Source organism: Alnus glutinosa, chromosome 9, assembly GCF_958979055.1.
Source record: "Alnus glutinosa chromosome 9, dhAlnGlut1.1, whole genome shotgun sequence".
Taxonomy (NCBI): Eukaryota; Viridiplantae; Streptophyta; class Magnoliopsida; order Fagales; family Betulaceae; genus Alnus; species Alnus glutinosa.
In genome coordinates this window covers 854,331-881,439 of record NC_084894.1, presented here as the reverse complement: position 1 = coordinate 881,439, position 27,109 = coordinate 854,331, and the positions used below count along the sequence as shown (strand labels likewise).

General features: G+C 36.5%; 3 protein-coding genes across 5 annotated transcripts; 2 read left to right on the top strand and 1 right to left on the bottom strand.

Annotated features, from left to right (window-relative positions):
* The first annotated feature begins 366 nt into the window (after positions 1-366).
* On the top strand, positions 367-10,808 carry LOC133878032 (E3 ubiquitin-protein ligase BRE1-like 2). Of its 2 annotated transcripts, none has more exons than XM_062316514.1 (19): positions 367-611; positions 2,040-2,201; positions 2,292-2,379; positions 2,504-2,728; positions 2,905-3,072; positions 3,273-3,466; positions 3,551-3,634; positions 3,751-3,870; positions 3,951-4,137; positions 4,216-4,376; positions 5,460-5,531; positions 6,830-6,906; positions 7,567-7,761; positions 8,851-8,923; positions 9,060-9,146; positions 9,290-9,427; positions 9,497-9,699; positions 10,220-10,382; positions 10,516-10,808. In XM_062316514.1, the coding sequence occupies exons 1-19, from the start codon at positions 504-506 to the stop codon at positions 10,645-10,647; spliced, it is 2,637 nt and encodes an 878-aa protein (XP_062172498.1). In that variant the 5' UTR covers positions 367-503; the 3' UTR covers positions 10,648-10,808. The 2 variants fall into 2 exon arrangements, with proteins under 2 accessions (XP_062172498.1, XP_062172496.1); XM_062316512.1 differs by having other exon boundaries at positions 2,498-2,728.
* A 1,945-nt stretch (positions 10,809-12,753) lies between these two features.
* On the top strand, positions 12,754-16,510 carry LOC133878327 (uncharacterized). Its single transcript, XM_062316854.1, has 4 exons — positions 12,754-13,158; positions 13,292-13,375; positions 15,888-16,060; positions 16,192-16,510. Exons 1-4 carry the CDS (start codon positions 12,861-12,863, stop codon positions 16,384-16,386), a joined length of 750 nt encoding a protein of 249 aa, XP_062172838.1. The 5' UTR covers positions 12,754-12,860; the 3' UTR covers positions 16,387-16,510.
* Positions 16,511-17,580: 1,070 nt separating this feature from the next.
* LOC133877440 (uncharacterized) lies at positions 17,581-25,292 on the bottom strand. Of its 2 annotated transcripts, none has more exons than XM_062315744.1 (9): positions 25,180-25,292; positions 23,387-23,803; positions 22,845-22,970; positions 22,684-22,723; positions 22,498-22,580; positions 20,307-20,384; positions 20,148-20,201; positions 19,793-19,927; positions 17,581-19,643 (listed from the first exon to the last, which is right to left on the bottom strand). In XM_062315744.1, the coding sequence occupies exons 2-9, from the start codon at positions 23,693-23,695 to the stop codon at positions 17,886-17,888; spliced, it is 2,583 nt and encodes an 860-aa protein (XP_062171728.1). In that variant the 5' UTR covers positions 23,696-23,803; positions 25,180-25,292; the 3' UTR covers positions 17,581-17,885. The 2 variants fall into 2 exon arrangements, with proteins under 2 accessions (XP_062171728.1, XP_062171727.1); XM_062315743.1 differs by having other exon boundaries at positions 23,387-23,707.
* Positions 25,293-27,109: the final 1,817 nt, after the last annotated feature.

Sequence of the window (27,109 nt, the reverse complement as noted above, 5' to 3'; positions counted from 1 at the left end):
CAAATATAAATCATATCCTTTGATTTTAGATAATCAAATCATCTAAATCTCTTGATTTATGGGATACAAATCAACAATTATCTCTTGATTTATGGTATATAATATTTCTCATGTTTATCGTTTTTAAAATCAGTAATAGTACTGCAGCCACATCTCACTTTCATTTTATTAAATTGATGTGGCAGTGTTCATCGACCTTTAATTTTTTTTTTTTATTATCTTTAATTTAAAAATTGATAGATGCTGCCACCTCAACGGAATAAACGTGTGATTTGGCTGCAATCCGCCAGGAGAAAAAGAAAGATAAATGCTTGGTTGTACACTCTTATTCCAATACGGTGCAGCTTGGCTCGGGTGTATATGAAACTTGAAAGTGAAACTTCACAGTCCACGGCCTATTTTGTACGATGTCGTTTCGAGCAAGTTCTCGTCTGGTCCTTTTAGGGTTCTGCAGAGCTTGAAGTTTCGGACTCTAATGGTGTCCTCGATTGCAGAAGTGTAAAATGGAGAACGCAGACTCCGATGAGCCCGAGAGGAAGCGGCCCCATTGGAACTCGGTGTCGTCCGCCATGGCTCGAAACTCCACCCCTTCGTCGCCCAACAATAAAAGCGTAAGCCCTCGTTTTCTGATCGTTCTCTCCTTTCCATTCTTATTCTCTGTTTGATTCCCGACAAAATAGATAGAAAAATGATGAGTGAACGAAAAGTTTTGAGCTTTTGTTTTTCTCAGTTATATATTAATTCATTGGATTGTGCTTTTCAGTGATGAAAAGTTGATAACTGTCGAGGCATGAGAAAAAAACTTTCTTCATTGAATTTTTCTTAATTTCCCAATAAGAGAAATTGGGTGCAATTCAGTGAACTTGTGGTTGTGTTAACTGGCATGTGATCATGCTGTGTTTGGTTGCTGGGGAAATGCTGGAAAAGGGAAGAAGAGTGGAATTTTGAAAGTTTAGGTTTTTTGATAGTTGGGGCTTGAGAAAAGAGGTTTTTTCCATTTTGCTTAATAGGCTAGTTGAGGCATGAAAAAAGTGTCTTCGATGAGTTATGCTTAATTTTCCAATAAGAGCTATTGGGTGCAATTCAGGTGAACTTGTGGTCCTGTTCGTTGACATAGGATTTTGCTCTGTTTGGTTGCTGGGGAAGTGTTGGAAAAGGGAATAAATTTAAATTTAAGGTTTTCTAATGGCTAGGGCTTCCGGAAAAAAGTTTTTCCATGGTGCTAAATGGGCTAATAAGTGCTTGGGTGCATTTGTGCTGAGGTTGATGTATCCTTAATCGAAGCATGACCGAAAATGCTCGTAAGGAACATTGTTGGGGTGATGTTGAAGCATCCTTCATTTGGATGCTGGAAAGCTTAGGAAAAGAGAAGAAAATTGAAAATTTTGAATGCAAGTAATTTGTTGTTTGGGATTTTGGGAAAATAAAGACTGGCCATAAATTGTGCAACATATGAATTATATGTGGTGAGCTTTACTTCTAGTAAATCAAAATGGAAACTCATTCTCAGAAACGTTTTGTTATGAATATCTTGATTTTCTGGGCAACCAAAGGGAACACTAAGGTTGCTATGTTACATGCAATCTGTGTGAGTTCAAATACATGTGAATGTATAGATCCAACCTTGAGTAGATACATGGTTTCAACTTTTCTTTAGTATTCATTTTGTGGAAAATGAACAATTCGTAAAGAGATGTCTCTCTACTTTTCAACTACACCTACCCAATTAAGACACAATAACCCCCTAAATCTGTGCACTCTATCTCTGGAACATTTGCGAATTAACCCTGTCAACAATACATGAGTTGCTTAAGCAATCCCATGATGACTACATTTTCAGTACAAAGTGAAGCATTTAAGCTGCTGAGTTTTAGCCCATTCTATTTTGGTAGTTTGAATGTGAAAATTCTTGGTCTCTGTATTTCCAGCTTTCTGTGACTTGTAATACTTGATCCTGTGGATACTACAGAGAGTGCTTCTGTCATCTTGATAGAGATAGTTTCAGGAAAATAACTAAAGATCATATATTCTTTCTTCAGGTTGATGCTGCAGTCCTCCAGAACCAGAATCAGAAACTTCTTCAGCAGATAGACATAAAAAAACATGAGTTGCATGATCTTGAGGCTAGAATTAAAGAATTAAGAGACAAGCAAAGTTCATATGATGATATGTTAATTGTAGTGAACCAACTCTGGAATCAGGTCAGTCTTGGTTATTATGTTTATTTATGCTTTTTCTTAATATCACCTTTCAGTTCCTAATGAGGTTTTTCATTTTATTTTGTTGTTTAGTTGGTTGATGACTTAATTCTTCTTGGAGTTCGAGCTGGGGCAGGCCAGATTGCTTTAGAAGTTCTGGACCGAGCTGATCATTCTCTGGGTAATTTTTTTCATTTTTAATACCAATCTGTTCTCTTTGTTCTTTCATATGATTACTTAATTGGACTTCAAGTTCTCTCATGTTATATAAGGTTTGATTGACTTGAGGTACATTTTAGGTTCAGTTCCCTCATGCCCTGCGGAGGAAATGTTTCTTTGTAGACTGTTAGAAAGAGATTCTATTGAAGCCAATGGTATTGATGAGATCATTAAATATGTTGAAGAAGCCCTTGCTCTGCGTCATTCATCTACTATTAAGTTGTTGAAACTCCTGGAAGATACCATTGATGGTCAGAGGGCAAAAACTGAAAACATTGCTCATGCTTTGCATGGAAATCTATCTTCAGAAGGTCAGAAGATATCTTGATGTGAGGTCCAATTGTTAATTCATCATTCTTTACATTTGTTTCTTATGATTGGTTTGGTCATTTTCTTTCGTTAACCTTTGTAGTAGCAATTTTTTATTTTTTATTTTTTTCATGAAATTTGTGGTGATTGTCATTATAACATATTTTGGGGTTCTCAGATGCTATCATCCAATTGTCTAAGATTGATGATATGATGAAAGAGGAGGCTACCAAGCTGCGTGAAGTGATTGCTATTCTCCACTTGAAGCATAAAGAATACTTTGAGAGGATTCAAAATTACATTAACAGCCATTCAGTGGATGAATTGGAGATTAAGCGCCTTGCAGGTATCTGAGATAGGTCTTTCTGAACATATTTGCATTTTACTTTACAATATTGTAGCACAAATCATTTACAACGTCTGTGTAACTGTGTAATTGTCAAGCTTGCATTGGAGGTATGCCGGCAGATAACTAGACAGCCAAAAGTTACTAGACGTGGTGGATTACACCTCATGATTATGTATATCTTCTGTTTATGTTGACAGGTGAGCTGGATGAGAGCATGGCTGAACTTGAAGAGAGTAGAAGAAAACTAATTAATCTTAAAATGCAAAAGGATGTAGCATCCGTGATGCATACCCCAACAAATGCTACAGCCAATGGAAACTTGTCACCTGAAAAGTCTGCAGATAGGATGAAGGGGTTGCGGGAATTGAAGGACTCCATTGAGGAAGCAAAGGTATTGCTATGCAAATGAAGCGCTTTTGCCTCTCTCTCTCTCTCTCTCTCTCTAACCGAGCATGTGTTAATACAAATAATGTAGATACTGGCTGAAGATCGTCTTTCTGAGCTTCAAGATGCACAGGAAGAGAGTCTAATCTTGTCAAAGCAATTGCAGGATCTTCAGGTTTCTGAACTTCAATTGTTCATTTTTCATAGTTGATTCTCATTTTGTCTGAAACTCACTGTGTATGCAATTTGGTTATGTACGTTAATCTCACTTTCTATATTGTATACTTATAGAATGAGCTGAATGATGAAAAGTATGTACGCTCCTCGCGATTATACTCATTGTTAAATGATCAACTCCAACATTGGAATACTGAAGTGGAGCGCTACAAAGTATTGACAGATTCTCTGCAGGTTGAACTACCTTGTCTTATGCGTTGCACATGGTTTTATGCTTGTTCTATATGGGGTCTTTTTTAAAATTATAATTTCAGGCTGACAGGCCTCTTGTCATGAGAAGGGAGAAGGAGGTAGTTTCAAAACTAGAATCAGCAGATGCTGTGAGGAATGCCATTGATAATGCTGAATCTAGGATTGAAGAGCTAGAGCTGCAGCTGCAAAAGTGTGTTATTGACAAAAATGATCTTGAGATTAAAATGGAAGAAGCTCTGCAGGATGCAGGTCAAATTACGTATTCGATTAATTTTTAGGGGGTAGTTTACTGGAGCTTCTGGTTTCTAAACGTGTTACCTGCTGCAGGGAGAAATGATATCAAATCAGAGTTTCATGTAATGGCTTCGGCTTTGTCTAAAGAAATAGGAATGATGGAAGCTCAATTGAAGCGATGGAAAGAGACAGCTCATGAAGCGCTGTCCTTACGCGAGGAAGCCCAGTCTCTTAAAGCTCAGCTAAATAGGAAGGTGTTGTCTCATCTACTGATGTTGGTTCTTATATTATCCCTATTTTCTGGACAGCTCTAATTGAAGGCAGCTTATTGATTAATGAGAAAAAAACCTGATGGTTTCTTTTTTACTTGTCATATTCTCTCATATTTGATGTTCTTGGTGGTTTGAAAATGGTAGGGTAAGTCAAGTTGAGCATTGTTGATTCATATTAAACTGCTTTCCCAAAATTATTTTCTGATGGATCTCTCATTTGTGTATTTTGACTAAGAAAGACTGCTTGCCCAATATGTAATTAGTTGAATTGGTTGGGAAGAAGACATGCAGTTGAATTCTTCTAATCACTCTTTGTTACTTTAATCCTTTTGAACTATCCGGCCCTGTTTAGATCTATTACCCGTTAAATCCATAACAATCGTGTTCTTTCTCACTGCTTTTGCCTGCACCATATTTGGTTGTCTTCTTTTTCAGTATTTATATTTGTAGGATCTCACTGTACTTTTCATGTTGGCAGATAACCTGTCTTCTTCCGTCTCCTTTTATTTATCTTTTTGATGTTTCTACCCACGCCATCTTCGGCTGTCTTCTTTTTGGAATGTGTATGTTTTAAATAAAATGTGAATATGGGTCCGTTGGTTGTCAATCTGCCACAATATTCCACTTTTGGGGCATAGGATAAACTAAGGAAAGGGCACTAGGCACAAAACAGGAGTTGTTGAGTCCCTTCCCTGACCCCCTAATTGGAGAAAAGGGTTTTGGCTAATGTGACTATAGGAGTATGTTGGCTGTCAATCTTCCACAACTCTTTTCTTTCTGGGCGTGGGATACAATTGTGTGTAGATAGGTAACTGAACCCGACACAGGCAGAGTTCTTCCCCCTCCCATCCACCCCAAACAATAAAAGGAAAATTAAAAAATAGTTGAATAAGTAAATAAACCATAACGAATTCTCTTTAAGCTTTGGATGGATTTCAAAATCTATGCAATTGCTAACCATCTTGAAGATTTTCATTTTATTTGTACTGTCTGTGTTGTCATTGTTTATCTCTTATGACTAGACTCTCTTTCTGAAATTTACCAAATCCTTTGTTTTTGGTTTAGACTAATGAAAAGCAGAGCTTAGCAGACAAATGCGCTGAACAGATGGTGGAGATCAAGTCTCTTAAGGCACTAGTAAGATTCTCAACCATTTGAAACTAGGACTTTTCTTTTCTCTTTTTTGGCATTGATATTATATTTTGCTTTTAAATACCTTTCTGTGCATTGATTTTGTATGTACCCCCCATAACATGCAGATTCTTTAAATTTCCGTCCCTGCTGTTTAATATAATTTCATTTTCCAAGACTCAATTTGACTGAAACGTCCTTGTCATATCTAACCTTCTAAATTATATCCTACTCAGTTAGATTACATATTAAATGGAGGACAAAGATTTCCTCCAAACTGGTTTGGAAGATCTTCTTCTAGCCTAATCTATAAAAATGACATGTGTCCCTTAGCATATGAGAAACATGTTTTTTTTTAATAACATGTGAGATGCATATTTTTTTAATAAAATTTCTTTCAACTTTGTCCTTACTATTAAAAAAGCATGTGATTTTTATACGTTCAAGGGACACGTGTAATTTTTAAATATTATGTTGGAGGAATTTCCTTCGATCCAGTTTGGAGGAAAACTTTGTCGTTAAATAGATAGTTTGATTTACTTTTTAATTTTTTAGCCTCATGTTTGATTCTTTTTGGGAAAGTTCACTTACCCTCCTGATGTTTCGTCGCTTTTATAATCACACCCCAAAGTTTAAAAACTCGCAATGTTGGGTATCCAAGTTTAAAATTTTTGCAATGTTACCCTTCCGTTAGGAATTAGTGTTTTTTTATTCTTTAAAAATCAATTATTTAATTAGGGTACTTTTGTAATTTTTACAGGCTTATAAGGGACATTTAACCTTTTTACCGTCTAATTTAACCTCAAACCCTAATGGTAGGGGGTGACATTGCAAAGTTTTTAAACTTGGATACTGACATTGAGAGTTCTTAAACTTTAGGGGTGTGATTATAAAAGCAATGAAACATCAGGGGGGGTAAGTGAAGTTTCTCCCTTCTTCTTTTTTTTCTGTTTAAGTAAATTTCATGTTTGATTCACCAATGAAGAATCTTCAACTTCATGTGCAATTTTGTGGCTATAGTTCATAACTGACTTGCATGATCATGGAAACGTGATTACATTCTGATTAGGCTATTTAGTCAGACAGAATTTCGAGAAAAAAAAAATTATAAATATAAAATAAAATTGTTCTGATGAAATTTGGTGTAAATCATGAATATACTGAATGAAAATATTTGTGCTTAAGCTTAGCTTAGCATTATCAGTGCCAATTTTTTTTTAATATTATGGTTATGATTTTGAAGTTCTTCCAAACCGTACTATTACTGAGCTTATTAGTAACTGATAAAGATGAACACATTGCAGATTGAAGAGTTGCAGAAAGAAAAACTGGAATTGCAAATCTTCTTGGACATGTATGGACAGGAAAGTTATGACAGCAGGTAAATTGAGGTTCTAAGCTGATGGCTTGTGGTTTATGTCATTAAATGTTAAAGTGATGGTGTTCGTATGTTTCATGCATAACAAGTAAAAGCTGTTATGTATGTATGTTTGTAAAGTTGTTTCTTTATCCTTGTGCTAAGGACAGTTGTGTTGATGTTATGTTAAGAGGATGATCTAGCCATGAGTGAAGACATTATCTATCTTATATGCGCTATTATAAAAGAAATTCTCAAATCAGTGAATCTGTAGAATCCCTGCATGCATGAAAATAATGTCTGATCGATGTTGGATTTAGTATCAATCTGGGGAATGGGGACATCGTGCTCTTGCTGCTGCTCTCAGTTATGACATCAGTTCAATGGATAAAATTACATCTTAATTAGTTTTCTGTTCTTAGTTCCCAATATGTCCAAGTAAAAACTCAGAATGATGATTGCTCATGCATTTTGCATAAAAAGAGATGTTGTCTTTGTATAGATAGGAGGTTAGGTAATCTGATGTTACACGATTTGTATGATTTTGGCATACAACTCATTAGGATGTAATGACAGATTGAGCTGTCTTGGTCAACATTTTGGTATCAATGTTAATTCTCAATTTTATTTTTTTTCCTCATTTCATAATGCTTTTGAATTTAACCTTGAAATTTCGAATTGCAGAGAGTTGATGGAAATCAAGGAATCAGAACGCAGAGCTCACTCACAAGCTGAAGTTTTAAGAAATGCTTTAGAGGAACATAGTCTAGAGTTGAGAGTGAAAGCTGCCAATGAAGCTGAGGCTGCTTGTCAACAAAGGCTTTCTGCTGCTGAAGCTGAAATAGCTGATTTAAGGGCCAAACTGGATGCTTCTGAGAGGTTTTTTTTTTCCCCACTTAATTCCAACTTTATTTAAAAATTGTATGAACACTAGGGTTTTTTTTTAATAGCTGGATTGATTGACAGGAGAAATAAGTATTTATCTGCTTGTTGTTTCAATGTTGTTTCTTTCCTTGACAAATTTAAGGGGGGTATTTTTTACCCCTGCTTTTGTCATTTCTTTTGTAGCTTTTATCTTTTTGAGGGGGGCGGGAGAAGGTGAAAGGATTAGGATGATCAGCAGTGTAAGGTAGTTTTTTTTTTTCCTTTTCTTTTCGTTTGGGGGGATGAGGTTTGTTGTAATATTCCAGAACTACGAAATTGTTTTAAGATCTTGTGGTCTTTTGATATGATTGGATACAAGATTAGACAGATTAGTGATACATTTTTTTGGGAAATACGGTTTTCTAATGTGAGAAATGCATTTTCAGGAGGCAGGTAGTTTGTGAGTTCTTTGGTTTTCTGTATTTTTTTTTTCTTACTGCCCGAGGGAGATGTACTTTAAGGTGTTCAAAAAGATGTGGTTTTGTTGGCTGAGTGAAAAGTGTAAAGACATGGTTTTATCATTAATAGGCATTAACATTAAATTCTTCCTGAGAAATTGTTCAGATGTCAGGGCATGTTGACGACATTGTATGAGTATGGCAACTCAGTTTATGCCCTGTGAGGTTTCGAATGAGAGGGATGACAGTTCATATGGCAGTTCCAATATATTGTTACTAGAATGAAGTGGAGTTTGATGTGTGTAATATGGCTCAACTAGGGGAATAAGAATTGTGGTATTTTGATGTATGTGGAAGTTTTAAGATGTTGAGGATTCAGATATGTCTTTTAGCTTTTTAGTTTTATTTGTTTAAGGCTCAATTATCTCTCTGCATTTGGTTGGGAGTTATTGGAACTTTATTCAATTTCAAAATAGATGTTCACATATGCTTTTGTTGCTGTTTGCACATGCTACTGCCATAACTTTGTTGTTGATGCTGTAGATTTTTCTTCAAGCTTTCAACTAGATAAAAAATTCACCAACATTTAAAAGTTATCTGGTCTGTGCGTTTTTTTTTTCTTTTTTTTTTTTGGATAAATATGCAGGGATGTTTTGGAGCTTACTGAGGCTATTAGAAGTAAAGATGGGGAAGCAGAGCAATATATATCGGAAATTGAGGTCTCTTAGGTTTTTTTAAGTCTTTTCTTTTTGAATTTTCTAAATTTGCTTCCTTTAATATCTGACTGGTCTCTTTTTTTCTGCTTCAACTAGTTTTCCCTCCAATTTTGTCAATTGATTTATTATTTTCCTGCAGACCATTGGTCAAGCATATGAAGATATGCAGATGCAGAACCAACATCTGTTGCAGCAGGTGACTGAGAGGGATGACTATAATATCAAGGTCTGTCTTGTTATTATCTACACTGATGTTAGTTTGTTACAATCTGCCTTTGTTGTTTCCTGTCAATTAATTGCTTACTTCAGTGATGCAATTGATTATTTGGGCTGGTCATTACTAATTGTTCTATGATTTCTTTAATGCAGCTTGTTTCTGAGAGTGTGAAGACAAAGCAGGCACAGAGCATTTTGCTCTCCGAGAAGCAGGCATTGGCAAAGCAACTTCAACAGATTAACACGTCAGTAGAATCCTTAAAAATGAAAATTTCCTACAGTGAAGAGCAGGTAACATTTCCTCACTCTCTAGAAAGTTTGCAATCCTATCCTTTATCAACCTGAATTTGAATCATGCAGATGGAGGCTTGTCTGACAGAAGCCATTAAATCTACTCCAGAAGAAAGACATCTTGCAGTCAACCTGGAAACAGCCAAGTGGGAATTGACTGATGCTGATAAGGAGTTAAAGTGGCTTAAATCTGCCTTTGCTTCCTCTGAGAAAGAATATGAGCAAATTCAGCAGGATAGGGATGATCTCCAAAATGATTTGGAGAATGATAGGTGCTGTTTTTTTCCCCTTCTGGAGTTCAGTTCATTTAAATTATAATGGTCTATTCCAGAACTTGTGATTATGTCTATGCATGATACAACTTCCTCTATCACAATTTCATAGTTTAGGACATAGAAGGCAAAGGTAATTTTCGTCACTTGTACAATGTTAGCCTTTTTATGATTCCATGTCTGACCTGCTGCTAAGCAGATGGTAGCTTTTCCACTGATGTATCATTTGCAATACTGATCTAGCATATCACTGAAGCTACTGAGATTTTGGGACCAATTTACCTTAAATCTGTTAATTGGTAGCTGTGAAGCTTTCTTTTACATTGACTTTGGTACGTTGGTTTAATGGTTGAAGGGCTACCACTTGCATATGCAGCTTGTATAACTGCTGCTTGTCAGGAAATCATGTCATAATAAGCTATCCATCCATCGTTACAACATTTCTCATAAGCAGATTATCTATTAAGTGTGATGTTTCAAGCCACATTTGCATCTAAGAATATGGAATCGTGTTGTGCAGAAGCTCAAGGAAGAAGCTTGAGGAAGAGCTTAGGGAAGTGAATAGCAAGTTTGCTGAGATGAGTTCTGAAACTGGAGAGGCTGCAATACAGAAACTTCAAGATGAAATCAAGAGTTGCAAGTCTATTCTCAAATGTAGTGTGTGTTCCGACCGGCCGAAGGAGGTAAGTGTGCTCTATGCTTGCCAGTATATATATATAAACTTGTATCAGACTCAGGCTTGTTGGCCTTATCAAATCCTTTTAAAGTATATCATTGCTGCATTGATGGATGGTGGGTGTGATTTATATTTCGTAGGTTGTAATCGTGAAGTGCTATCATCTTTTCTGCAATCCATGCATCCAAAAAAATCTAGAGATCCGTCATCGGAAGTGCCCGGCATGTGGGAATGCATTCGGTCAAAATGATGTTCGTTTTGTAAAGATCTGAAAGAGCTTCAACATATTCTCTGTTTTATTTTTTTAATATAGTTTGTATTTAGTCCCCTCCATATCCTAGTGTTGAAGCCCTCGTTTGTACATGTCTTTGAAGCTGATGCTTCCTTATGTAACAGAAATTTTTGCTTTTCCTAATTTTATTATCTAAATAAATCCTGTATCTGGGGAAAAAATAAAAACAAAATAATTTAAATAAAGAAATAGAAAGAAAATCTACATGGATCATTTTGATTGCATATACTGGAAGAAAAAAAATGCCACCCTGCCCGTATTTTTTTTAAAAAATAATGATATTTTAAAACATAGTTAATGAAAACACAATTTAAAAGTCGCTGTTAAGCGGTTGGTAGATTACGGTTTGACAATTAAAATCACGCGATTTTAAAATTACACTCTTTTGGCTGTAGTTTAAAAATGTGGATTTTTTTTTCATCATATTTTCATATTTTTATTTGGATTTTGTTTAAAAATACGTTTATTTTTGTAAATTACGGGGCCAAGGACACTCTTGATATCCACACAGCAATTGAAACCACGATAAGAAAGAAAGTTTCTGGATAAGATGACAAATTGACAATGACATGAAAATCATCCAATTGACCATTATTCTTTTGTTTATATATTCATTAGAGTAAAGCAAAAAGCACATCCATCGGTCCACAGAAGATATCTAATTATCTATCTATATGCAAGACCGGGGCCCATACATCTCCATACTAATCCCATGTTATGATATTGCTTTGGGTTACTACTAATTCCCAAGATTGGCAATCCTTTTCAAGCCAATGAGTCAATGACTTTTATTTATTTGTTTTTCTATTACTACTGATTCCATTTTTCCTTGCCTAACTACAGATTGCAGGATTGAGATCAGGTGGTATAGTAACAGTGCAATACCTTTTCTTTTAACTATTTATTTTGAATGAACGACTTAAATTGTTTTTTAAAAGAATGGTTAAATATATTTTAGTCACAAACTACCACCCTTTCTCTGGATGGCTCCCCAAACTACCAATGCTTAGATTCTGGCCCTCCAAAATACCACTTTCTGATTTTTTGGCCCCATCCGTCTATTTATTCCGTCAATTCTAATTGAAATTGGCCAAAAACCCAAAAATACCCCTCTTAACCGTGGGAATTTCAAAGTGTATGAGGGGTATTTTCGGATTTCTGTTTAAAATTGACGGCATAAATGGACGGATGGGGCCAAAATATCAGAAAGTGGTAGTTGAGGGGGCCAGAATCTAAGCATTGGTAGTTTGGGGGGTTAAAATATATTTATCCCTTAAAAAAAAAGGGTGGCTAAACTATTTCAAAATGAGCTGTTCAGCCATCCCAAACGGACTATTAGGGGTGGTTGAACTTCTCCGTGGCTAAAAGAGCACCAGTACCAGACAGCCAACCATTTTTTCTAAATTTAGGAAACAAAACTATTTTTTGCTTCACTATCTAAAAATACTTTACAATAGCTTCTCTTCATTTTTCCTTAAACTATTAAAATATTATTTTTTTACTTGTACTTTATTTTTTTTCTTTCATTTTATTATTATAAGGAGAAGAAAGGTGCGAGGGAAAACGAGAGAAAATCGAGTTTATGATTATAATAATCATTGCAAATGCTTAAGGAATCTGTTGCATGTAATTTTTTGTGATTTTTTTTGATATTTTTCTTATATTTAAGAAAGAGAACCACCTATAAAGTATCTGCTACTAGTGTTCGAAGTGTTTGGCCACCCAACAATCGTCCCTTCTTTCTTTTTATTTTTTTGTGAGTAATACTACACATCATCCCCTTGTCCTCCTTTTGTCATCCCAAAATTGATGTTGCTCTTAAAATCACCATTGAATTTTTGATATATCACTCTTGGATTTTGATCCAATGGTGATTTTAAGAGCCACATCAATTTTGGGGTGACAAAAGGAAGACAAAAGGATGATGTGTAGCATTACTCTTTTCGGGCAAAAAAAACAGATTCAAAGAAATGAGAAAGATTTAACAGACAAAAGTCACAAAACCATTGTTGCATCGTTGCCTGAAGAGAACGACACCGTTTCTTGTTTGGAAGAGGAAACAACCTCTCTCTCTCTCTCTCTCTCTCTCTATCCGAAAAAAAAAAAAAAAAATCAAAAAATCAAAATCAGAAAAAACCAGTCTGTGTCTCTTTGATACTATTCTCATTCCCAGTGACAAAGGGAGCTAAAGAAATGCTTCTCTCTCTTGTACGCACCACCACCTTCTTCACATCACCCTTTCAATCCAAAACCCATCCCACTTTGCTGCCCAAAACCTTCTTTCCTGACTTCCAAACTGAACCCACCAAAGCCCTCAAAAGATTACTTTCTTTGAGTAAAAGATCACACACTGACAGAACTAACAAGTCCACACTCACTACTCATGCTTCTCTGCTTGAGGCTCCTGTTCTATGGGCTGGTAGGCTTTGCATCTTCTATGTCCTCTTGAAGACTGGCTTAGCTGGATCTCAATCAAACCCACTTGTCTCAGGTCTACTATTTCAATTACTATAATAATGGGGTTCGTTTATTTTCTTTTCTGGGTTCTTCAATATCGTCATATTCTTTTTCTTTTTTGTATTCGATTTGGGGTTTTTCTTAATTAAAACTTTGATTTGATTTAGAGTTGGAACGTGGTGGTGCTGGTGAAGGTGAATCTGATGATTTGGGTTTCTCCAAGTGGTTGGGGAGTATACAAGGGAAACCAGGTTTTTGGGTTTGACTTGTGCTTGCTTTCCTTTGATACTTTATGTTTGCTCAAATTTATCAAGTAACAATTTTTTTGCTTATCCTCTGTTTGGTTATTGGGAAATCTGGGAAGTGTATACGTGAAATTGAATTTCTTCTTTGTGTAGTTTGGTGAGGTTTTTCTGTGTAAATGTAGCTGAGATTTGCTTGTAAAGTAGTTTCTTTTTGTTGTAAAGTTGCTGTGCAACTTGAGGTCCAGTGGCCAGTGGGTTTTCTATCCTGCTGGAGAGGACTGTAAGTCTTTGTGTGGTATGAAAAAAAATCTATTCATCCAAAAAAAATAAAAAAATAAATTGAAGTTCATGTTTGAATTTGCTTCATTGTTATCCCAAGAGGGAAAACGAAAAATATTTCGCATACTTAGCAAAACTTTTGTATAACGCATGGCTAATGGAAGTGTTTTTTTTTTTTTTTTTTTTAATTTCAAGCCCCAAGTGATGATTTATATTGAACATCAAAATTTTCCTGCGTTTTTTTATTAAGCAACTAACAGGGGAACTAATGATAGTAGTACCTTGGTAATTCTTTATTTTCTGAAAATATCTTATGAATATATTGACATTAAAGTCCCCATATAATTAGGCAAGGATTCCAATGTTAATACATAAACATTTTGAACAGTAATATTATCTACCAATTTTCTTTGCCTTTGAGATTGTAGCAAATTTTGTCCTATGCTTTGTTTTGGTTAAAATTTTAAAGTTCATAAGGAATGAGTTTCCATGAGAAATTTGAAAAGCTATAGTCATTAAATTTTCTTTCTGAAACAGCCGTATTGGTCTGGTAATGTATGGCTATAAAAGCTTCAGTAGCTAAAGGTATACTTGGGAATTACAAAGTAACATGTCAATGTTTTAGGCCAACTACATTATAGGAAGAGGAAAAAGTAAAACATTGTTAAGTGAGTAGACACTGTTTGGATGTCGACCACTAATTGAACAGCTTCATTGTCATTAGCAAAGTGAGGTAGAAATCCATTACCCAATGGATCCTTCCTCGAATGTGTAGCCTTTTAGAAATAATGGAAACTTTCAAAAAGATGTCATTTCAACAAAACCAAATAATACTTATTTACTTGTTGATTATAAAATTGCAAAGAAAATAATTTGTGAAATAAAAACGTCAAGATATTACTGTAGTTTTTTTTTTTATTCAAGTAATTCAATCTTATTAGAAAGTGCAAAGGGGCGTAACCCAAATGCACAAGGAATAGACAAGAGGGACACCCAATTAGGAAGAAGAAGAAGAAGATACCGTGGTAATTTTTAGTTGGTGAATATTGAAGTCATGACTTTAGTGTAACTTGCACTTCAAAGAAGGCAAACCTGGTTACGTGAACCCTATAGCTGACTAAAAGGTGGTCTCGCGGGCCTAACATGTGGAATCCTTGTTCGATGGAACACTTTTCATGTCCACTGTCGTTAGCTGGTTACGGAGTGTCATGGAATACAAGATAACATTACTCAAGCAAAATATGTGCCTTTGCTCAATAGTTGTGAAGGTTAATGACACGAATCAAATCACGTCTGGGGTGAGGTTCCATCCATTCCCGTTGCCTTAGGTCCACCTAATCCTTGAGGGAGATACAGCGGCATTTAGATTGATAACTGAGTAGAATTTTCATGATCATTGTTTTACTTGGTTGATTTTTGTAATATTTAGACCAGGTTGCTATAGCCTTCTTAGCATGTTCTTCGTTAGGATTTACAGAAGTGGGCAAAAAAGGATTGGGATATTTAAGGATTCTACCTATTCATTGGTTGTTGTAAATAGTACTGAGAAGTGAGCTTTGGTGTTCTGACACTTGAAGGAAGGCGAAGAAAAAAATACAATCTTCATAAGAATTTACGGCTTTCCATATATGAGTTGTAATTCATAGTTTCTTGTGTTAACAAGAATTGCTTGTTGTTTTAGTAAAGTTGGTAGTTTTGTCATTTCTTTGTGTGTCATGTTGAGTGCCTGGTGACACAGAACGGTATCTTTAAGATTATTGGTTTCCTGTCATGTGTTGTAATCTTCTAAGTAGTATTTAGGAGTTTGATGGAGAAAGATAAGATATTGAAGTTAGCTGTTGAATCTTGTTCATATATATCCCCTGGAAGATACAAGGATAAGATGAGTGATGGGAGTTAAGAAGTGCTTTGATTAGGTAACCTTCTGAACTCATGCTTCACTGCTATATCTATTGACTCGTGCTTCACTGCTATATCTATTCAGAATATTTAAAGAGGATAGGTAAATAAAATATGGATTAACATGTATCGGAAACATTCTTCTTACAAGAATTGGTTGACTGAGAACCATGGCTGTTTTTATGTTCTGCATGCGTGCATCTATTGTTATGAAGATTGATCGCCAACATAAATATTCTATTACTTTCCTTTTAATCTGGCGTTCGAGAGTTTCTATTCAAAGCTGTATCATCTATTTAATATAAACTAGTTATGTCCTAATACTTGCTCTGTTGAACAGTGAAAGAAGCAGCTGATAGAAGCAAACTGGTAAGCAAATGGCATCCTACAACAAAAGGTACACTTAAAAGGAGCTATAGAGTGGCCTCTAAATCTGAGGGGCGGCGCCTACTTAAGGCCATTGCATCCCTATTGTCGGATGATGATCACTTTGTGGATGCCACTTCCCACAAGGTACTGCAAGTTTCTTGAACAATTTCTGGAATCCAGGATCCTTTCTTCCTGTTCTATTTCTTTTCTGTTTTCCTAGTCAATGGTAGGTAGCTATAGGACTCTGATACAAAAATTCGATTTTGCATTTGCAGGGTTGTCAAATTAGGAGGCAGAGTGCTCATGGAGAAAGTGTTTGTTGCAACAATGTGAGGGCTCTGTTTGATGAGCTCCCAACACCCCACCTATTTGTAGAAATCACTCCTTTTCCAGCTGGGCCTCTCACAGAAAAGGACTACGCGAAGGCTGAGAAACTTGAGAGGGTGCTCAAATCTAGTCCTTCTGTTTAAGGCATCTTTGATAACAAGGCACTTCACTTTGTATATAGTAAATAAATATCATCTACTTTTCTCTTTGACAAATACACTAACTCCGTACTGGCTACCTTCAAGGCTCAATTTTCATCTTTCAAAAGCGTCTCATTCTCCTTTTCTTTTTCCCCCTTTCGAGTCAGTCATCAGCATTGTCAAGTTTCGGGGACTCTTGTTCTTACTTCAACTACAGTTAACCACTTTATCGTAAGAACAGAAAATTATAATTTTCTGGTCAAGAGAATCAAAACACATAATGCTCAATGAATCTGTAGAAATTTCCATTGCATCTACGAGCTCCTATTATTTCTGTGATCCCAAGTTTGGCTTGGAGAACGGACTTTATTTTATTACCCTCAATAGCAGGACTCAATAAAGGCAAAGTGACAAACACAACAAGACGTGAGACCAAGATCAATACAGGATCGACAATGCTAGTCAACAAAAAAAAGAAGTCTAAGGTATCAACCACTAAATTAAAATAGAACAGCAAAAATTATTTCCCTTTAAGACCAGCCTCTGTTGCTTTTCAAAAATTTACCCCAAAATCTTCACAGCACATCTCTACATTGTATCGGACGTGACTAAGTATTTATGCATGCGGGGGTAGGTCTCTTGAAAAATCTTTAAATGAATAATGCATCTCTGCATGTCATTGAATGCTCCACTTTTTCAGTAAAAATTGTTGAGTTGCAACTAATGCTTTAAGTGTGACAAAAAACAAATGAAAAGGACATTTGATTCTCTTAGCCTGTCTAAAAATCAAAATAATAGATTTACAAAAAGTGATACGCTTTTGATCTCTTTGTAAAAATTATTTTTAAAAAAAAAAAAAAAAAAAAAAGTGAGAAAAGATGTTAAAATATAATTTATTTGATATAAATATGAAGAAAAAAATTTAAAAAATTATTAATGTTATATAAAAAATTGAATATTTTCAAATTTACTCTCTTTTTTTTTTTAAAAAAAAAAAATGAAAGTATTTGCTAACAAGCCCAATGTTCACGTATTCGATGCATTGAAAAACCGCTTGGTTTCCAGACTGTCTTGCTCTTATTCAAGTTCATATTCGATCTGAGAGTCAAAACAGAGCACAATAGTACGGCAAATAACAGAATAAATTGTTCCAATGAAGTATGCTTGTTCATCTCAATGCTGTATTGTCCTCATACGAATTCAAATTCAAACTTCATTCAAAATTTATCACCAGAAAATTGGGGGCAAAGACAGACAATGACTAGGAAAGACAGAGATACAGTCGGTGTCAAAAAAATGTTTGCGACAAAGTTTTTTGCTATCAATACTCAGATTACAAAGAGAAACATGTCGCTTCTATAGACCTATAAAATTTGTACTCCTCTTTTGGCCCTACCGACCCTTTAAAATGGTTAGCCGACATATGCAGTACTAACTCTAAAACTATTCCGTTCCAATTGAGGCCATCAAATTCTCGTACTCTGGATCTCACCCTTGCAGGATTACCCATCTGCCTTTGAGGTAGGTACAGAAGTGGGTGAAAAAGGATCATAAATTTGCTGTCCTCCAGAATTAGAAGGCGGCTTACTAGAAGCAAAGGAGAAAGTGTTGCCAAATTGTTGATTTGGAGCCAAGTGGATGTCCGGCCTAGTTGTGCGTGCTGGATAATTTTGTTGAAGTTGCAGCGGATTCCCCGGCCTAGGAACCATAGGACCCGGCAAACTCGGCATTTGGGGAGCTGGACTGAAGCTCCTTGGGGACATTTGTGGGAGTGGAGTCCTCGGTGCAACACTTGCATTTGGAAATGCCGCAAGTCTGTGTGCCCCTGTTGGGCTTTGAGCATAGGGAGCAGCAGATACAGGGGCTTGAGGCTGACCTACTGAATTGCTGAACTGTGGCCTTTGAAAGACTTGATTGACAGGTTGAGTTATTTTGGGCACACCCAACTGGAAAGATGGTACCTGACGTGCTGGAGGCTGCACCTGTGGAGTACTCTGAATTGCAGGTTGCCTGCTTGGCATGGGTACCGTTTGAGAGACTGGATTCTGTGGCCGATGAGGTTGAAAAGTAAAATCGCCGGAACTTGGAGCTGACATTGTCGGTGGTTTTATGGGAGTGAAATTTGGCGAACTTCCAGAAACAGAATTTGGTACTCCTGATTGCAGGGGTAAAGGTGGTTGTGTGGATGATCCATGTAAAGGAATTGGTGCAGATCCCAATACAAGGTTTACAGATGATTTAGGTGAAGGTACCAGTGCTGATGTTTGATGTAATGAAGCTGAAAATGCAGCTGGATGCCCCCCTTGAGGCGGTGGATTTGACACAAAATGTGGAGCTCCAATAGGACGGTTAACAGCAGCACCTGAAAGCTGGGTAGGGGATGGCCTAGATGAAAAGATAACAGGTGAAACCAAACTGGCTGTTGATATGTTTGAAGGAGGTGCCACGGATGCAACACCTGGTTGTGGATTTTGAGGATGAGGCCTATTATGTGGAACCATCTGTGGAGCCATCTGCCCCATGTTGCTCAGACCTAGAGATGCTGAAGCACTAGCACTGGCAGAGGCTCCAGACCATACACTAGAGCTCCCAGCAGGGGTCCAAGGTCGGTCAGGTATTGATCTGGGTGGAATACCAGACATTGGTTGCGGAAGTGAAGACATTAATGACCCCATGATGAGAGGTGCTGGCCTTGTTGGCGGGGGTTGGCTACCAGTAAATGGAGGTGGAGCTGAAAAATTAGGCTGAGCTGATGAAGGCTGTAAAGACATCATGGGAGGATTTCTCAATGGGCCAGTATGTCCTAAAGGACGTGGTTGAGCCATGTAAGGATGCTGCAGAACATGTGTTGGTGGCTGTGGTCTAGGCAGAAAATGTGGGTTTTGGAGAAATGAGTTCAGTCCAGCCGCTGGAATTGGTCGAGGCCCAAACAAAGAAGGCATGTTTGAAGGATTCAAAGGTGATGCGGATGAATGGACCGGATTGTTGAGAAGTGGTGCTGAAGAATTTGGAGAGAGGATGAAGCCGGGAGATGCATGCATTGCACTGTGAGATTGGCCTGATGGGAACCATGGACTGTGGAATTGAAATTGACCTTGTAAAGGAGTTTGTGTAGGTCCAGCCCCAGGTGGTTGTACTCCCTGATTTACTATGGTGGTAGGAACTATATGGGAGGTAGCTGCAAATTGGCTTTGAGTGAGAACATCCATGCTATCCCCAGAAACTGAAGTAGAGGTTGCAGAAACCGCAGCCAAATTTCCCTAAATAAAAGGTAATTGGTGGTTAGCATACTAATAATGTTATAATAAAACTCGGCAGAATAATAAGAGATCATCAAAAAGCTTTAGAATATAGCTTAGCAACCATGAGTCATAAAGCTTATTACAATCTTTAAAACAAATAAACTCACTGATACTGAGGTGACTAGCAGTTCAATTACAGAAACTGCAGCATCAACTTTCTCAAATGTCTCAGCTGATATTTGAACATATAACTCTTCATAAGCACCCTGGATTTCATTTCCATCAGATGATTTAATTTCTCCCTGGAAATGAACAAGTCAGAGTGCAACAAACAGAAGTCAATATAGCTAAGCCTTAATCTTGTTACATCTTTAAGAAAACAGTTCATGGTAGATCCTTCTGAGGTAAGATGTGTTTAAGGCTGACAGAATATATAAATTTAAGAATAGGAACAAAATACTGAGAAATCTATTTTTAAATCTGTACGTCACTTCTTTTTTTTTCCTTCAACCAAAGAATTACCTTCTCTCCCGTCTCTGCTTTGGTACCATAAACTCGTATTTTGGCTCCAGTTTCCTGTAATGCATGTAGCAGATGAGAACAAAGTATTACAAAATTTATTGATAAAAACTGGCCAATTCTTAGCACATTGTTGTACAACTGATGAAAAAAACTTCTTACTTTTTCTAATCGCTTTTGATTATCACCTCCAGGCCCAAATATTAGGCTAATAAGATTGAATCCAGGATATTTTTTGACCTGTAGAGGCAATATACCCCACATGGTAGCATTAGGAACTAAAAGTTATCATTGGCAACAACAAAACTTGAAATCTAGAGAACAAGATGATATGAGAATAAAACTAATTGCCTGGGTAATAACATAAAAATAAAATAGCAATAAAACAGAGATGCATCTGGGCACACATAAATTTCATGATTAAAGAGGCAATAAGTTTCAATTATACACCTTTTTCTTCCTCAAAGCAATCTGAATCTCTCTCTCACACACACACGCACAGTATCAGCTTCTACAGACACACACACAGTATCAGCTTCCAGATTCCACTGCAATGCAACTATGCAGCATCACAGTTTACTTAAAACATATTTAGCTCAAAAAGTCTGCAAGATCTATTCCTCGTAAAAGGGTTTGAGTATAAAACAATCATTTGATGCTCAAAGGGTTTCCTTTGTGCTGTAAAGATGTTTGAAAACTTCCCAAGATTGACTTCAAAACAGTTCTCCAGCAAAATTCCATGCAAGTCAAAGATACGAGCTTGGCCTCTAAAGTGGTTCCCTACTACAATTAAGCCAAGAAACTAGCAGTTTTTATTTATTTGTTTATTTATTTTTATAAGTAAAGAAACTAACAGTTTGATGGTGTTATTCAACACTTATTTCTCATAAACAAGTACTTTAGTGTGGGCTGCTTTGCACCATTGTCCAAGCTTGAGATGGGCCACACCTACTTTTGGAAGAGAATCCATTCTATAATAAATGCAAGAGATTCCATGCTCCTCAAAAGGCCCCAAATATTCTCATTCATAACAAGTTTAGCCAATAAAAATTATTTTGAATACACTTGCTATTAATTTTTTTTTCTTTTTATGAATAATAATTTATTGAAGAAAAAGAAGATGCGTACACAAAAAGTACACAACAGAGGCGACCACCCTAATGGTATCGAAAATCTAAAAAGTTAACAAAAACTATAAGATTAGAGGAAAAATTAGGAACAAAAGTAAGTGCCCAATCTAAAAGGGAGTTCAAGAAAGAGGCTTTTAAAAGCAGCACATTAGTCTCTCAATCCTAAAAAAAGACATCTATTTCTTTCTCTCCAAATAGTCCACATAAGTAAAGAAGGAATGACTTTCCAAATGGCCTCTTTGGATTGTCACCGCCCTTGCGTCTTCCAACAATGAAGTAACTCTAAAACAGTGCCCGGCATTACCCACGAGATTCCAAAAAGAATGAGAACCAGGTGCCATAACACTCTAGTAAATTCGCAATGGATGAGAAGGTGGTTTATGGTCTCTTCGCTCTTCTTAAAAAGACCACTAGTTGACAAGAGTAAGTCCCCGCCTCCTAAGGTTGTTGATCGTAAGGAATTTACCCAAGGCTGCCGTCCAAGTGTAGAAAGCAATACGAAATGGAGCCTTCACTTTCCAAACGATCTTCCAAGGAAAAAGGGAAGGCTCTCTAGATTGTAATGTGTTGTAAAAGCTCTTCACTTCAAACTTGTGATTACGGGCTAGGGACCGTAACATTTTATCTGTCTCACTTGGAAAGGCTTTCGAAGAGTATAAAAGATCAAGGAATGTAACAAGACACTAGTTCCCAATCCTGGACCGCCCTGGGAAAACTTGGGTTCCAATGGGCAAAAGAGCAGGAAGAGTCCAAGTAATCTGACACTAAAGCCTCTGTGTCCCGAGCTATAGAGAAAAGTTCTAGAAATAGGGACTCGAGAGTTGCTTCTCCACACTACACGTCCTACCAAAAGCAAAGGCGAGAACCATCTCCTACTCTATAGGAGACCAATTTCAAGAAACAGCCCCAGCCATTTCTAATATTTCTTTCTTCACATTTTTGTAATAATATTGCCATTAAAAGAAGAGAAGACATGTATTTGTTTAATTATTTTTTAACTTGAATGAAACTATTACTTGAGTATTATAATTTTTTATTTGGTATATTAATCAGTTCTATTATTAGAAAATCATTTAAGAAATTTGAGAATAAACCCTCTTTTTCTAATAATTGCATTGCTACTGTCAAGATAAAGCAAATGAGAATTTGTAATCTTTCATACTATCATATGAAAATGGGAGATGGAAAAGCAGGTGCAACAAACGGTTAGAAACCAAACTTACAGGGATAGGAACTATTGACTCTTTCAATAAAGGTTTATAATCAGGTGGGACCTTGTAACTTGGATTAAGTTTCAATATTTCTCCTGGATGTCATCAAGAAAAAAAATTATGCAATACACGAAGTAAAAGGGGGAAGAATAAAAAGAGAAAGAAAAGAAGACAATCTGGAAATGATGTCAAACATACCTATAAGTTCCCGCTTTTCAAGTTCCAATAATTCTGAGTTCTGCATCCAAAAATTGTAATGTTAGTGCTTAAAACTTATTATATTATCCAACATAAATCATGAAATTCCCTAGAAATCAACAAGCAAGAATTGAGGAGCCCAATGACAACAGTGACTCTACCTTACTATTACTTTGAGGAATTGCAGACCTGGGATCTGGATTCTCGGCTGCTATTGGTGAGTCTTGAGGATCCCTAACCTCCAAAGATCCCAATTTCAGCTGTTGTGTAATTTGATCCAATCGTGTCTGCTCAAAATTGTACCACCACACAGGCAGTAATATCACTTAGTGGCACCTGGAATGGGAAGTTTCCGTGCAAACCATTCACACGGAAGATGCTGACATTTTAACACCCAATAGGAAAAGGGAAATTTTCAATTGCCACCAGCTGAGCAATATTTATTCCCCCCACAAACTGGGGCTACAAATGCCTCCAACCTATCCTAGATCTGAAATTTTCTCATCTAATTGAAAAGTTTCTAAACAAATTATGTTTCCTGAAACTTTTTTTTGGTAAATTACATCTCCAAAAATTAATGAAAAGAAGAGGGGGAAATGGAGCAAAGGTAAATAATTTTGATAAATTTGGGTTAACAACTTTAAGAAGACAAATCAGATTAGAGAAAAGATGACAGAACATGACTTGAAAAGAATTGCTGTACCTGATAAGCCAAGGCTCGTCCCTTTTTGACAGAAGCATCCTGTGTCGGGTCAGGGCCCCATTTTGTTTTCCTCTGCACCAGTTTGGTACTTTCCTCATCAGCTGCATCACCGCTTCCTAGTTTTTTACCTCCTCGGATGATGGGAATTAATGAGCCTGACAATTTGTTTTTTGGAATAACAAATCCAGATTTTACAGCAAACATAGAGACCTTTTGGCTACTAGTTGTTGGTGCAGATGAAGTACTTGATCCAGACATCTTAGTGCTGTGAGGCTCAACAGCAGATGTCGTGCCGACCTTTGCACTCATCCTCTCCAGTTACTTCCCACACAGAAAGCAAATATGTAAAACATAAGTCACAAAGAAAGATTTTAATCCTTCAAAGTTTCGTTTCAAGTCGTTCTGTCATTTAGACAGCTGGAAAAAATAAAAGGACCAAAACAAAAAGAACATGTTTGTTAGAGTTCAAAGATTTAGCCAATTGTCCTCAATGTATAACGTGGTTTAACAACCAGGAGCTTTCAAACAACTAGAATCAAAAACATAGTAGATCCAGCCAAGCTGTAAGTAACTGGTGTATGAAAAGAGTTCTTTCAGAAAAGAGAAGAAGATTATCCCATCCACCTAGAGCCAGCTAGATTAAAAGCACCAATAGTACAGACCTAATCTGCCCTTATGGTAATGTGATCTAGAGGAACTTTCTTGAAGCCCAAGAATGGGAATCGTATATTTCCTCCCACAAATCAGATGAGAGCAGGAACCTTCCAGCTACACCTATAGCACAAATGCAGTCCATCTCAATGGATGGAAATATTATGAAGCAACATGCTTTACTCTCTAATTAGGAATTACACTTCAACAGACCCACACTTTTTTTTTTCTTTTTCTCTCACCAGTTCACTACAACAGACTCTTGATACCTACATTTAACGTCCCTTTCTTCTCCTCCCTCTTCAGAAAGAAACATAGAAAGGGAATGATGGTGCAAATCCCTACCCCTTCACTGGTTATTTTAAACAAGACGGATGAGGGGATGCTCATATTCCAAAAGGTTATTGCTAGAACAAACATATGCTTAAATTAAGGGCAGGAGTAAAAATTGATGAAAATGTTGCCTATAAATTCAGATTACCAAGAAAAGACATTCATATTTATGGATAGACATTCTTTCAAGCATTAGACTATTTTGCAAAGCGCCCACAACAAGCACTTGCTGACTGCTTATAAGATTGCATATACACCGTCCCATGTTCCCATAAACACTAAAGGATGACTTCCATCTACTTCTTTTTCACGTTTCATCATATTAAACCACATCATGCTCAATTTACTCACAAAATTGTGTACAGGTATATAACAGTGGCACACACATATATGCAGTAAATATGAACTATCATGAACAGTTAATAACTTAATTATCATCCAAAATAAGTTCCTCCCACAGATTAATCCAATCATTCTAATTTTTCATATTACCATCTTTCTAAAAAATATTAATTAACAAACTAACAAAACAATGAAAAAAACTTAAATAAATAAATATACAGAAATAGTCCCAATATACATACATACATATGTGTGTGTGTGTGTGTATATATATATATATGCAGTCCAAAATCTCAAAATTCTTTTCTTTTCCTCGACTTTCTCGGCAACCAAACAGAAAATAAAAAAGAAAAATACATAAATACATAAATATATACGACTATATATATATATCTCTTAGCGAGAGAGAGAGAGAGAGAGAGAGAGAGAGAGAGAGAGAGAGAGAGAGAGAGGGGGGGGGGGAGTACCAGTAGAAGAGGGCGTTGTGCCTCAGATTTGGGGTGCATGACAGGGAATAGCCGAAAACGGTGCGTTTTACGCGGGATTCTCTCACTCCGATGCCTCTGAGTAAAGGAAGTGTATTATTGAGCAAAGTTATTTTTTTTCGAATTCCGATAGCGTTATTTTATTTCACACAAATGTATGGACCACTCTTCATGAGGCCCATTCAACTTCAAACAACCCATTTCAAGGTATCTTAATGATTAGGAATTTACAATTTCTTTATTCTAAAATTATGAGAATTCATTCCAGATAGTTTTTTCATTATTAAATAGCTTGAAAAATGTAATTTATTAAAAATGTGGCATGTTATCAAGGCAGCTTAAAAATAATTTTCTCTCAAAATACTTCTTATTTACTCTTTAAGAGAAGCTTCTTTAAAAAATCATACTACAACTTTTGGATTAAAGTTTTTCTACAACATAAAGTAGAGGTGTACAAACGGAGCAGTTATAACCACTTTAAAATCGCTAACCGCTTATAACCGCCTAGGCGGAGGCGGCTAGCGGTTATAGGGTTTGAGAAAAGCGGTTAATAACCGCTAACCGCTTATATATATATATAATAAAAAACCTGGAACAAGAGGCGTCGTTTTGCCATACATATATAAGCATATTTTAGGGTTAGGGTTAATCATTTCAATATTTCTCCTCACCTCTCTCACATTTTCGCCGTTCACCCACGACGCCTAGCACCCGAGCCTCTGCCTCTCGTCTCCCTCAACTCTTCCAGCGCCGTTGAGACCTCTCCGGCCTCCAACCATCTCGTCTTCGCCACTGCTAGCTAGTAGCTACACTGTTAGCTTCTCCCGAATCTTCACTATTTCTCAGTTTTTTTAATGTCATGTACTCTTGGCCCTCTTCTCTGTGCGCTTCTGTCACCAAGCTTGTAGGATCCAAACCCATACCCATTTTCTTTGTGACATTCTTTTTTTTGCCAAATAAATGATTTTTTTTCTCCTTCCCGTGGTCTTTAGATTTTCGTCTCCCATTCCTCAATATGAGAATAGTGAAAGTCTGTGTTTTTTTTCATGTTTTGTCCTTATTTTGTGATATTACGAAGTTTTCATCTTCATTGTTTTGATGATTTCCGTATGCGTTTCTTTTGACGATTAGTTCTTGTATGTGAATGTGAAATTGATATGATAAAATGGAACTATGAGAGACCCATCTGCTAGAAGCTTAAAAAATTCACCATTTTATCAGTTTCTGGATGTATGTGTCAAGAACTGTAGAATATGTGAAATTGATATGATTAAACTGCATTAAAATCGGCACAATAGTTGCCAAAATAGGCCCAAAAGAGGCAAAAATCAGCCCAAAAAGCGGTTATATAACCGCCGGTTATTTGGTCAATAACCGCCTCTGCCTAGGCGGTTAGCGGAGGCAGTTGGTAAATTTCAATAACCGCCTAGGCGGTTAGCGGTTTTAGCCAATAATCGACGGTTATAACCGCTTGTACACCACTAGCATAAAGCGCAAGAAATTAATTAAAGGGATTTGATTCTTGCATTACACCGTCACAACAACTGCACAACAACTCCTCACATGAGGGTGGGCCTCAGTGTATACTCAATTCTCATTAGTAACATATCACATTTTTAATAGGTCGCATTTTCAAGCCATTCGATGCAAAGAATAGCCTACACTTTATTTGAAATTATAGGGATCTTTATCCGTGTCTTAATAACTAATCATTGCTTTTTCTTTTTGGAAAAAAAAAAAAAAGCAAAATAAACCTTTTGTAGTTTCATTGATTTGCACTAAGATCCACGTTGTATGCAAAAATAACAAATTAGTTTTTCCTATTAAATTCTATCAAAAAACTTGACAAATTTCACTAGTGTGTCACGTTAGATCCAATGAAATTACGACATGTGTTATCCATAATATATAT

Excerpts from the sequence above, each read along its gene's own strand:
- LOC133878327 (XM_062316854.1), top strand. The coding sequence starts at position 12,861 with ATGCTTCTCTCTCTTGTACGCACCACCACCTTCTTCACATCACCCTTT. Across the intron at positions 13,376-15,887 it reads GAGTATACAAGGGAAACCAG|TGAAAGAAGCAGCTGATAGA; the intron begins GTTTTTGGGTTT and ends TCTGTTGAACAG. Across the intron at positions 16,061-16,191 it reads TGGATGCCACTTCCCACAAG|GGTTGTCAAATTAGGAGGCA; the intron begins GTACTGCAAGTT and ends TTGCATTTGCAG.
- LOC133878032 (XM_062316512.1), top strand. The coding sequence starts at position 504 with ATGGAGAACGCAGACTCCGATGAGCCCGAGAGGAAGCGGCCCCATTGG. Across the intron at positions 3,467-3,550 it reads ACTCCATTGAGGAAGCAAAG|ATACTGGCTGAAGATCGTCT; the intron begins GTATTGCTATGC and ends CAAATAATGTAG. Across the intron at positions 3,635-3,750 it reads AGCAATTGCAGGATCTTCAG|AATGAGCTGAATGATGAAAA; the intron begins GTTTCTGAACTT and ends GTATACTTATAG.
- LOC133877440 (XM_062315744.1), bottom strand. The coding sequence starts at position 23,695 with ATGAGTGCAAAGGTCGGCACGACATCTGCTGTTGAGCCTCACAGCACT. Across the intron at positions 22,581-22,683 it reads TGAAAAGCGGGAACTTATAG|GAGAAATATTGAAACTTAAT; the intron begins GTATGTTTGACA and ends GATGACATCCAG. Across the intron at positions 19,928-20,147 it reads AAGCAGAGACGGGAGAGAAG|GGAGAAATTAAATCATCTGA; the intron begins GTAATTCTTTGG and ends GTTCATTTCCAG.